This window comes from Abramis brama (genome assembly GCF_963993115.1).
Source record: "Abramis brama genome assembly, chromosome: 1".
In the NCBI taxonomy this organism is placed as follows: domain Eukaryota; kingdom Metazoa; phylum Chordata; class Actinopteri; order Cypriniformes; family Leuciscidae; genus Abramis; species Abramis brama.
Genome location: NC_139963.1, coordinates 22,251,720 through 22,264,493, shown reverse-complemented (window position 1 = coordinate 22,264,493; position 12,774 = coordinate 22,251,720). Strand labels below are relative to the sequence as shown.

General features: G+C 35.6%; 2 protein-coding genes across 3 annotated transcripts in view; both read right to left on the bottom strand.

Annotated features, from left to right (window-relative positions):
* igf2bp1 (insulin-like growth factor 2 mRNA binding protein 1) overlaps positions 1–2,557 on the bottom strand; it is a 34,033-nt gene extending 31,476 nt beyond the window's left edge. For both annotated transcript variants that reach the window (XM_084130095.1, XM_084130096.1), the window contains exons 1-2: positions 1,907–2,557; positions 616–676 (exon numbers count right to left, since the gene is read on the bottom strand). In XM_084130095.1, coding sequence (XP_083986221.1) covers positions 616–676; positions 1,907–2,081 — 236 coding nt within the window. In that variant the 5' untranslated portion in view covers positions 2,082–2,557. The remainder of the gene's footprint in view (positions 1–615; positions 677–1,906) is intronic.
* Positions 2,558–11,641: 9,084 nt separating this feature from the next.
* Positions 11,642–12,774, bottom strand: part of ube2z (ubiquitin-conjugating enzyme E2Z) — a 7,762-nt gene continuing 6,629 nt past the window's right edge. The window contains exon 7 of the mRNA XM_084094123.1: positions 11,642–12,774. This exon is cut by the window's right edge and continues 684 nt beyond it. The gene's annotated coding sequence lies outside the window, so the exon portion shown is untranslated.

The following is a 12,774-nucleotide window of genomic DNA, read 5'->3' as shown; positions in this document are numbered from 1 at the left end:
TAGGCATCGCTTTGTTTCTCCTGCGCTGATCTGAAGCGGCGTTCCATACGAAGTATATCCTTTAAATATCCGCACAAAAGTAACAACAACGATGGTGTTCCAAAGTAATAGCAGCTTCTAAACCACAGCGGGCTAGAAAACTAAATCTGTGTAGCATGAACCGTTTAAACGAATCCATCACCGAGGCCTAGGCCTTGCAGTAGGCCAAGGCCTAATCAACAGGGAACAAGTGATTGAAATGACACGGAGAACAGCATTGTAGCCTATATGTTTGACAAATATACACACATATGTCTAACGCAGGATATAGCGCTGTAGTAACTATTAATGTAACAGCACGTGGTGTAACGCTAAGGGCAAATGCCATTGAACAACCAAGCACTAGGCTATAACATCCATTACGTGAAGAGAAACAAAGAATATTCTCATATAGAAAGATATACTCTCAAAGTAACAGCAACTTGTTCTGTTTCAATCAAACAGATCCACAATTTAAGCACACAGCGAGATCCTGGTGACATAGTAGGCTACACATATGTGTACTACCGACACAACAACATACATTCAGCTTTTACATACAGTATGCAAACAATTGTTGAATGAGAAAGCAAATACCTCTGCTTTTTAGGGACAGAATGTTCGACCTCAATTCGTTTGCCGTGAAGTTCCACTTTACCTGGAAAAAGGAAACAAATTATTATTTTGTTCTATTTTTTTAACCCCAACTAACAAATTATGCCACCATCTTACTTAAAAGAATCAGAGTCGACTTAAAAAATTACGTTGCATTAAAATATTAAATATGTGCCTTAAAGATTTGTATATAGCCTATGCTTCGTTATACTTTCCTGTGTGAGGAGAACGGTATTTTTTTTACTGTACAACTTGCTTTGCGAATGGCCTAATGAGCTTTCGAGGTTGCAAAGGGTAGGCCTACGTGTTATAAAAAGTAATCAAACAAATATTTTATTGTTTTTTGTTTGGCACTGGTTAAATTACAGATTTCGTAGGACGCTTTCAAGTGTCACTGATCAGGGCTACACAAACTATTTACGTCAACTGTGACAGAATCCATAGGCTATGTGTAGCCTATTATCTGTCTAGTTGAGACCTAAGGGGTATATAGCGATTAAAAGAACAGCTGAAGATGAATTAATCTTGACCGTGACTTCATGTGGTTGATATAGTTTTAACTGGATCCTTATCGGCATGGCGACCTTCGTGCTATAGAGCACGTCACATGCTACATATGTGGAGAAGCGAGGAGATACACATTTTGTGGTCTGTAGGACAGATGCAGTGAAATTGCATTGTTGAAATCAGCATTTAAGAATGCTATATGGTTGGATATATTAAAAAGACACGAAAGTATCCCACAGTATTGTGCCTGTTAACTCAATAGGGGCTTAAGGAAACATGTTTCATTTTAGCTCCACTGGCCTATTAGCCAAAAGGGGGAGGGGTGAGACCTGATTCTATAGCTGTGCCGGGTAGGCTGGACTAAACCTAAAGACTGAGTTTAGGAGAACTACGTCCTACAGCTTACAACCACAACGACGCTAAATGTAGGCTAGTGTTATTTATCAGAGTAGAATATAAAGCACGTTTTAAACCTGTCAGAGCAGAGAAAGTAAGTAAGTCGTGGTTGATGTGTGCATGAATGCTTTCAGTGTCTGCAAACACTCTGCACTTAAAAAGTTCACTATCTCAGGTACCTTTGCACTATAGAGCCTTACATTGCCCTGACTTAAATGGCAAAACAAGTAGAATCATCAATTCACTTTCACAATGTTCTCGAAATCTTTAGTAAAACAGTAGAATTTGAATTATAAACAACCCAAACGCGCATGGGAGGTTAACAAGAGTAAGTCATTAAATAAAGGCCCATTAAATTAAATGAACTCACCCGAAAATGTTTCAATCGCTTTCATTGCCCATTGGTCGTCCGGGCAATCAACAAACGCATAGCCAGTTTTCATGAGAAACTGTCCAGAGTACGGAATCTTGTAATCTTCAAAGGTTTTAACCAAGTCCTCTGCGGTGACGTTTTCATTGAGATTTCCAATATATAGCTTGTTCATCGTGGAAAAACTGTAACGCTCCCCCCCAAAAATAGAAATGAAAATAAAAACTTTCCGTCAAAACGTTCTTATTTTTGAAAAAGGACCAAGACACCCGCAGATATATAAAATCGTGCAAATGTCAACCGGTTGGAATTAAAAACGTGTAGAGAAAAAAAAAAATCAAACAGCAAGACAATCCAAAATAAAAAGGGGAAAGTTCGACTAACAGTAACGTTGTAGTCTGATTAAGTCCTGCAGGCGAGTGGTAATATTCTTCACTGTAGCAACCTTCGAATTCCCAGCACGCTGTAGAAATGATAACAGTTTGAATTAAGCTGATGTTTGTTACGATGGAATAGTGGTGCGAGTAGCCTATATATATAGCGGGATCGGGAGAAATTCTTTCCTCTCGCTGCCCCTCAACCTAAAGCTGTACCCTGCACTGTCACACAGATCCTACCGCTTGGCGATGGCACCGCCTCTAAAACCGAGTCGAATTTACTAATTTTTTTTTTGTTTGCAAAGAAGAAACCACGTGGTCTCAGAGTAGCTAGAGAAGGGGCCGGTCCTCCGCTCTCTCTCTCGTGCGCGCGCTCCCCCTCTCTCTCAAGCTGGTTGTGCTTGGAAAGACAGGAACATTCTCTGTACATTGCACCGTATATCCTTTCTGCATGCATTTCTTACAGACATACACACATTCATACTAGCCCACACATGCTCCAGATTTACTTATGAGCTTTATGTCACGAGAACTGCTTTTCGTTTAACCTTTTTGTTTCTACGTTCATCAGAATTTTTCGGATTCCACTAAGACACAATTTGCAGGACAAAAGGCCATTTAGTGTAATTTTACATTTTGTGCGAGTTTATGTCCAAATAAAACCCATATGTGATGTTGCTCGGCTAGCTTTGGTAGTTACCCTTTTCATACTCGCTTGTTAGTCTGTAGTCTCGTGGCTGAAGTTGATCACGTAACACGTTTCTAATAGTAAAACCAATAGCCTTTATGTACATGACATTGTAGCTGTGGGTCACGACCAGGGCGGTGAAGTAAAATATTTAATTAGAGTAGTTTTACAACCAAAGTTTATGGCAAACATTTTTGAGGTGGAGTAAATACGAAGCAGTAACAAACATATTCAATGCATGGTTTTATTGAAACACTGTATCCTTTTTAATTCGGTTCTTGGGAACTTGGCCGAGTGGGTAGCAGAATCCAGTTTTACTTTAACAGGTCAGCTCCAAAACTAGAGAGACACATTTCCACTGAGATCTCGAAAGTTCTCGTGCTCACCTCCATGTTGCGCCAAACGGAGACATTAGAAGGTCCAACAACTGATTCAAAATGGGGGTGTTGCTGAGACAGCAGGGCCTAGAGTCGAGGATACCGCCTACCAACAGGAAGTGAGCAACTGTTGCTTTGCCTATTGTCTGTACACCCCGTGTATATGATGTCTCATTGCGAGGCTTTTTTCAGCTATATACTCAGGTCAGAGAAATCCGACCTCAAAACCCCTTTCAAATGAGTTTTAAACGCAAATCAGATGGGAATTTCAAGCGGTTACTTTGTTACGTGTCTCTGAAATTGTACACGTGGCGGCAGTACCGGCTCACTGTGAGAAAATGGCTTCCCGTCCATTACAACAAGGATGAGGAATGATCCACGTCTCGCAGGCAGTCTCACAATAGTCCATAACTGGTGCATAATGAAGAGTATTTTGACCAACACTGAAATAAGGAGCAGATTCTGCATAAAACCCATTTCTTCTGTCCCTCGAGCTACGCGCATGTTTAAATCACTCATGGCGTGGCCATTCCGTAACGAAGCACAACTTGGGCGCAAGGTTTCAAGGATGATAACGATGAGTTGACAGAAGAGGCGTATTTGTATGCATGTCTGAACTGTTTAACACGTCTGTGGTGACTAGTGATATATCAGCGTTTTTATTGTCTGGATAAATATTAAGTATGCCCTAATGCGCACACATTAATCTCGCGCAAGCTTTCCTGCAATCAATGTAAATAAAGGCTGCATCGTGCAAAATTGTTCCAGATTATTACGCTCTCTATTTTTTATATGTACATCCACCACAATTCATAAACGCACACGCTTTGCCGTGCCTAGGGCCATACTTCAGTCTATCAGAAAACGTATGTGAATTTTAACAGACTTAGCATTTAGCTGCACATCATGCTGATGTCTCTGTTGTAACACCATCTGACATGCAAGGTAGTAGAACTATTAATAAATAAAGGGGTCACTCTTTTGATGGCCCCTGTCTAAACTAAACTTTTTTTGTGGTTGTACAGAGTTAGCTTTAAAGTTACTGGGTCAAATCTATGTGTTGGCCATATTCTTTTAAGTGCAACAATAGCTAAGCAATACTGCAGTTGTTATATCTTGCATTGCATATTCATTTATTTTTATAGTCCTGTGTGTTACACTCTGTAAAGATAAACTGTTGCAAGGGGGTGCAGTTTGTGGTCCTGTGAAGGAATTGGTGTTTAAGTGGGACTCTGAGATTGTGTCCTGACCACACACTGTGAGGGGGATGAGGGATAGCTGGTGTGGGGGTAGGGCATCTCTTTTCTGGGTGACGGGGACCACAGGCTTGGAGCTCATCCAGGACAACAAGGACTTTAGAGTTTGATGGTGCATCAATGAAAACTGTCCCTTGATATTCTTTACAAAATGCTGTTTATTTGACAAAATAATTGAAAAATAAATCAAGTGCTTTGTTTTCACTTGCATCAGGGTGTTCATAAAAAGGCTCTGGTTCTTGCTCTGAGGAACAACAAAGCATGGTGGGAAGGAAGTTCTGAAAAGAAGCATGAAGTATGACTAAAAATAGTGTGAATATGTTTATTTACCATTTACATGTTATTCAACTGATTTCAGTAACTTTATGTTACTTTTAGGAGAAAGTAATGAGCGGTGTAACTTAATTTCAGAAAGACACAAAATAATACATATACCAATAAATAAAGTTCAATGCGAGAAAAAAAAGAAAGAATTTAGTATTGGTCTAGATACATACACTCCTTGGTTGTCTGATTGGCTTACATGCCTATAAGGCAAGTTAGGACATTTTCAAACAGTTAATATTTGGAAAGCAACATTTGCAAAGAGACCAGAGGCAAGGTCAGTCGTGAACATGCAAGGAAGACTGTAGCTGAAAAACATAGACAGTTCATTATTATTTACGTTATCAGTGGAAATGTAATCAGCCTTTTTACGGAAAGAAAAAAGTAAGAAATGTTACATAACTATGAAAAAAAGTAGCCTATAACCAATGGAAGACCTTGTGTCACTAAAAATGCAGTTTAGGGACAGAAATACAACATTATTGCATGTAACTTACTTTCATTTTATTGTAGAATTATTATAGAATTAGTCTCAAAGTTTTTATACAACCTAAAGTCTATCTTTTCTATCACAGGAAGGGCAGATTTGTCATATTTGTTCAACTCACATGATCAACTGAAGCGCTTGCAGAAGAAGGTCTAACCGTGTAAGAAGTTTGAGACTTCATTACTTCATGGTTTCCCTGAATTTTTCCATAACTGTTTGCTTGCTTCTTTTGTTATCCATGCTTGCATCTATGCAGTTTTCCTCATGGAAGAAAACGATAGTAGATCATTATTAACTTTTCAGACTTTTTATCAATTATTAAATAGATTAAATGTAATAATACATTGATTGAAGAAGATATAGCTAGTTGCTTAACATAAATCATTTTAAATTGATCTGACTTTTGTAAATTGTAAATGAATAGCCTAATTAAATTTTGGGGAAAAACAACACAAGTGGATAATAAATATTTTTTGAAGTGGAATATTTAATTAATAGCCTAGTTTCAACCTATACTTCAAATTAAATATCTGAAATTGTAGTTAAAATTCATGCTGTACAAATATGAATAAAAATGTTACAAAAAGTAATCAAAACATGAAGATTTCAGTCTTAGTTCAAACAGTCATGACTGCACAAAAATAAAAGCAGCATCAAAGCTGATTCAAAGTTTGAAATGAGGTTTTCTCTCTCTTGGAATAATACAAATAATGTTTTATATTTTAACAACTTGTTAGAAAGTAGATTGGATTATTTAAACACTTGATAAGAGGGATGTAATTTCTGCCCTCTTGGAGGAAGTTGAGAATGATTGGCAGTTCTCTGTCATTTCCCATGATGCCACTCAAATGATGTGAGACCCTCTCTGCTGTCTTAGCAATAACACAACATAATCTGGATTTGTAAAACCCTGTAAATCCAGCCTTATTAATCTAAGCAGTAAGCCACAATGAAGAAAAACCCAGTATGTTTAGGTGTTGTTTCCAACTCCTAAAACAGTTTTGTAGCATATCTATACGCTGAATTTAGAATTAATTGTTTCAAACAGTCTTCACTTTTATTTCTAAAATATGTATAAATAAATATCTAAAAATGGTCCCAGTTTTAGCCCATCTAAATATATATATTTTTAAAAAAGAGATGTCTCTTAAACATTAAGCAAATGTAAATCCAACCCACAAAGAGACTTGTGGGTTTATAAAAATATGCTTGATTGAGAAAGCTGAGTGCAAATAAATAAATACTATTTATTTGCATTATATTACAAGCAGTTTCATTTTACATGCAATTTCAATGTTAAAAAATGGAAGTATTAATATAATCCAACCCCTCACAAAAAAAGTAAGTTTCCATAGTTTATTTTGATCTAATATAAACTTAAGTATAATCTAATCTCACAATGAATGAAGTCACTAAAGTTTGATCAAATAAGACATATCTTTTTCTTACAAATACATAGTGTGCAAGTTAAGAGTATAACAACATATTTGAAGCCTATAGCCTAAGTGTCATTTCCAACTAAAACAAAGTAGTTTATAGCACATCATACAAGCAAATTTAACTATTTAAATATGTAGGCTAATTAACACGCACAATACAAGCACATTTAAAATAAATAATTAGCACAATTAAAGATACCACTGCAAGATTTAATCATGCAAGCTTTTTTGAAAAATAAAGTTTTGTTAACAGGTTTAAAAACTGAGTGAATTTGACTTACAATAAGAAAGAAAGAAAGAAAGAAAGAAAGAAAGAAAGAAAGAAAGACAGAAAGAAAGAAAGAAAGAAAGAAAGAAAGAAAGAAAGAAAGAAAGAAAGAAAGAAAGAAAGAAAGGGAATGATCATCAGGTTCAATGCACGCGCTGTTGTTGAAGTACCTGACTGATTCATATCATCAGTTCCTCTATTGTGTTTAACTTCTCGAAGATAATACATTGAATATTCGATATCCGTTTTGTAACGACAAAGAAACGGTTTTAATGATCAGCAACTTGAAGCATATATGCGATTTCCCACAAAATGGAGAGGGGGGAGGGTGTGTCCAATCAGAACAGTGCTTGGCCTCTATACTGGTGACGTGCAAAACACACCCCTGTGCGCGTGCAACGTGAACAATTATACTCAACACCAGTTGGTGTATTTCCCTCGTCCGTATAGCTTAGCCTATCATTCGGTTGACGTTTATCAAAGTATGTTTTTGTCAACAAATCTGAAGAAATTATACAGTACTGAGCATATGAACGCAATTTTGCCCCTTTAATAATTAATGTCAAATGAGTCCGGTTTAGCCTACATGTAGCGAGAGCGCGAGCGTTGGAAAAAAAAGCTTTCAGCGTTGGTTGGCTCTCATATCAGAGATCTAATATATCAACTGTTGTATCGACAGCTCTCCGTGTAAATTTGTCAAAAAAAAAAAAAAAAAGTATGTTTAATGCTCAAAACCGTGAATAGACCGATAGCTATATGATTTTGCTGTTTGAAGTAGGCTAGCCTATATGTTATGCCCACTAGGTATGCTGCTTCCACCAAGTGGGCATTTTGAGATAATGCAATTCCAGAAAACTGAGACTCAGAGAATTGACCACTATAGGTGTTATAAATGTTCATTTAAAGTGCACATTATCATTTATTTATTGCAGTTGTTTACATGACCACATGAAGCTCAATTAACTGAATTAATTTATGATGAGACAATTCATGTAATCAGATTTCCTGCGAACAACAGTGACATTTTCTTTAGCAACATTATGGGAGCAAAACCCAAATGACTGATAAATACTGAATACGTCTTCGATTACGAATCATAGTGAATTTCGTTAACTTGAATTTTTTGCCAGACTGATGTCACTTGCGAAGTTAAAACGGCGTTGTTTACCAGACATTTCATTCATAATATGTCACTTGGATACGACAGTTATGTTGCACAGGAGTTACACATAACTGATGCTCAAAGTTCGTGTAGGATGTATTGAATTTATTTATATGGTTATGTGTACAAATGATAACTGACAAATACATAGCGATTTAAAGAAATTCTACATAGCGATTTTCAACGCAAGAAAACAGAAAAATAACTGAACCAACGAAATAAAACGAAATATTGAGTTACTGTTGTGTGCTTAATTCCCATATAATTTTCTAGCATAGCTACACATTAGATTCGGAATCTTTTCACCATTGCTAAGTTTGTTATTTGGGCTGCTCGAAGCACATGTTTAAAGACAACAAATAACAAAGACTAAAAAAGGATGAGTATGGCATATTTAATAATAGGCTATAGGCTTCATTGTGAAGTCACGTTGGATTAGCCTATCTTGACCCAGACCGTAAACAAGACCAATCAAATTGTTTATTTGTGTTCTGCGTATTTAACGAGCTATTCAAGTGTTTTTTGGAGGTGCAGAGTCAATGTTACAACAATCAAGACGTTTACCTCTTTATAATAATTTTATGAATTCAATAAACAGTTTGCTATAACGAAAGACTGAAGTCAAATAGAATTTGATGCAGTCAGATAAGTTTTCTAAAGTGAAAAGCGTTTTCATAAATGAACGAATTAAGTGTAAAACTCAAACTGTTCACAGGGCGTTTTCAGAGCAATACAAACGTTGTGGATCAGATGACGCCTTGTTATCGCACAAACAATTAATTGGCATAATTCTTTACATGTACGAAGCATAAAAACCATAAAGACACCCCCAAAATCTAACCCCACCACTTCCTCTGAGAACTTCCTTTATAACGGAACTGCTGTTTGTTAGTTATGTGTGCCATAAAATCGTGGTTTTCCGCCCATCGCGGGGACTTTTGTTGTCATGTTTAACTTTCGTGTTGGTGCATTGTATGCTTTTGTTGTTGTAGCCTATTGGTTAGTTTGCTTAGCATTTCTGATTGCTTAAAACTACGTAGCTAGTGACGTCATGAAACGTTAACTCTCATTGCCCCTCCCCTGGAGTTCCAATGTTGTCATGGTTGTGATGTTGTCGTGGGAAAATATAAATCCTGCACAAGTTAGTCACTATTCATGAGGCAGCAATGTGGCAAAACCAAAGACACCTACAATACATTACACTTATGATGTAGCCTATAGGTGAAAGATTTCATATTGCCTAGAATTAATATGAGTGACGTCATTACGAAAGCATATGTGGCTCTCCTTTTGAAGGGAAACGAATTTAAAAAACCGAAGGAATTCGATTAAGGGCTGAAGGTCCACGTTGTCTGACAACCGAATCTTGTAAACACAATGTGTTTCTGTTTCTATCTTTTGAGGACTGATAAGCTCAACTATTTAGCTAGAGATACCCGAGTAGTAATCACAGTTACTAGCCTACACAAAAAGTGTTCCTGTGTTCAGTTAGGCCTATATGAATTGCAACTTACAGTATTCATGCTTGAGAACAACTGCTTCACTTTCACAGTTCACTAGAATAGATTTTTACCACAGCAAATTATTAAAGGATTTTTTTTTTAAAGAGTTTTTAAGTGATTACTCAGGAGATTTTAAGAGCTGAACATTTCCACACTGTAAAATTTTTTTTTCATGATTTGTCAAAACATTTATTTGGTCAAATCAACTTAGATAATTTATGTGGTTCAGATAACATTGAGTTTCTGTTGATTAAACAAATCTTCTTCATTTTATTAACTTTTTTTTCTTCCAATGAACTTAAATTTTTAAGCAACCAGGCAACTTACTTTTTAAGTTAAACCAACAATAATTTTTACAGCGACCAAGACAATTTTAATCTTAGTCAAACAGCTTGTCAAATCTGAGGCAGCTCTAATAGTCAAGAGTTTAATGTCTTCTGATGTATAATGGGAAGAGGATATAAAAACAGCATGCTGACACTTAAAACCACAACAGAGAAAGTCTTTCTCAATTATAAAAAAAAAAAAAAAAAAAAAAATGTTTTAATGCATTATATTACATTGCACATATATTCACATATTAGGTTTACAAACAGAGATTGTAAGAACAACTTTTTGATATAACTTCAGGATTCATATAAAGTTGCCTCTATAAAAGCACATCTAACAATTTAGCCAAACATTATCAAGAATTCAGAACTTTGGCATTAATCCCAATCTTTCACAGGTGATGATCAACAGGTTTTTCAATACGAGCCAGTTGGATTGTGTTCTGTGGTGACAAAAACTACGCACTACTGCCCCCTAATGACCGTTCAACAATACTGTAGCAGTGGGCATAAGACAAGAGCGATTGTACTTACATTAAAAGTGCTCATTTATGGGATAAATTATTTTTTTTATATCTTAAGATTGCTGAGATTTTAAAAGAACATTAGGAATATTCTTGTGCCCTGAAACTAAAATGTAGCTAATTTTTTTGTGTGTTGATCTGATGTGCACTAAACAGATCAACTCAAGACATTTAAATTAAAATCCTAATTGTCCCAAATCAGTCACAGTCCAAAAATGTTTTAGAACTATATGAATATGTGAAGTTTTTTTTCCAAAAAACTTTGCATAAAGCTGATTGAAAGTTAATAGCAAGGGATATTTCAACGTGTCATATTTGTGACCTAAAACCACCAAAACCTGATGAAAATTTGAAACATAAAATGCTGTGAGTTTAATAATTCAGTGCATATTAACCATAGCTTTTATACACTACCTTTCAAAAAAAATTGGGGTCAGTAAGATATTTAAAAGAAGCCTCTTATGCTCACCAGGGCTGTATTTATTTAACCAGAAATACAGTAAAACAATAATACCGTAAATATTATTACAATTAACTGTTTTAATATATTGTCAAATGTAATTTATTCCTATAATGGCAAAGCTGTATTTTCAGCATCATTACTCCAGTCTTCAGTGTCACATGATCCTTCAGAAATCATACTAAAATGATTAGCTGCTCAGGAAACATTTCTGATTATAATCAGTGTTGAAAACAATTGTGCTGTTTCATATTTTTGTGGAAACCCCTAAACTTTTGAACGTAGAGAATATATATTTATAGAATATATTTCTTTTTTTAAATTACTATGAAAATCCCACATAGTCAAATGAATCAGTTTGACCATAGAATGCATTTATTTTATAACTTTTATAATTAAAGAAAAAAAAAAACTCAACATGTAAAATTAAGAGAATTATGAGTGACATATTATGTGTGAAATATAATACACACTCCCTCTGCCATTTTGAATGATTAAAATAGTATGTCAAACAAACAAAAGCAATCAAAGAGAGGCATGTAATCAGAATCAATTATATATATATTTTTCCTTATAGTTGCAATTGATACATTAATTATTTACATAATTCATTCTCATTTCGCTAACAAGGGAAAAGCATTAGTACATCACAAAGTCAAACTCACAGTTAAGGAACTGTTTCCTTTTGCAGGGCATTCTAGAAGAGAAACATAGACTTAAGAGTCAAGCAACCTAACAAGTGCTGTTTATCAACATATGATGTCCTAGACCAGAATATATTCTCTCGCACTCAAGAGAAATCAAAATGATAGCACATGCAAAAACCTCAGAACTGTACTTGGCCCAACTGAAAAAGTAAAAGTTTTTTTTTTTTTGTGGTTAATCACTCAGTATAGGTCTTAAATGTAATCTGCTTTTCCATGGACAGAATGCGTTATAAATGTACATGTATACAGAAAAGTAAAGGCTGCCATTTTGGTTGCGTTTAGCATGCTGTGGGAAACTATATGCCTGCTATTTAAAGGGATGGATTTCAATAGATTGTTGCAAAATATTTCGGTGCACTCATGAAAACTAATCGGAGCATAGATAGAACCATGGTGTCAAGAAATGGTTGAATATGATCCCAATCCTCTTCTCCAAATCTGTACTAGGCAGCTTCATCCCGTTGCATATGATGACGCAAGTGACCACAGTATCCCCGGTAAAGAGAAGGACATTTGTAGCAGTATCGAGGGACACTTTGAGCAGAGGCTGGTGTGGAACTGCTGTGAAATTACAACAAAAAGCATGTAAAAGTATGTTTCCGTCTTGCTGAAAATTCAGGATTATTCCCAGAACAATTAAAGAACAGATGTCTCTTTTGACACTCAACAGCTTCACAATTAGAGACAGACTTAAGTTCACCAAACGAAACCGACACTCAAAAGGCAACCTTTCCCACGAGTGCTTGGCAGGCTGCTGTTACTTTAACCAGTTCAATAGCATTTTAAGAACATTGAACATTAAAATAAAAGTTCTCTATATAATCATATGTACATTTCTTTAAAGTTGCATCCGTGTTTCTTGCTCTTAAAGTGTCGCATTCAATTCATTATGTATCCATACTAATTTTTTTTAATGATTTCATTAGTGAAAAACAAACATTTTGGTTAGACTATAAGGAAACAGTGGG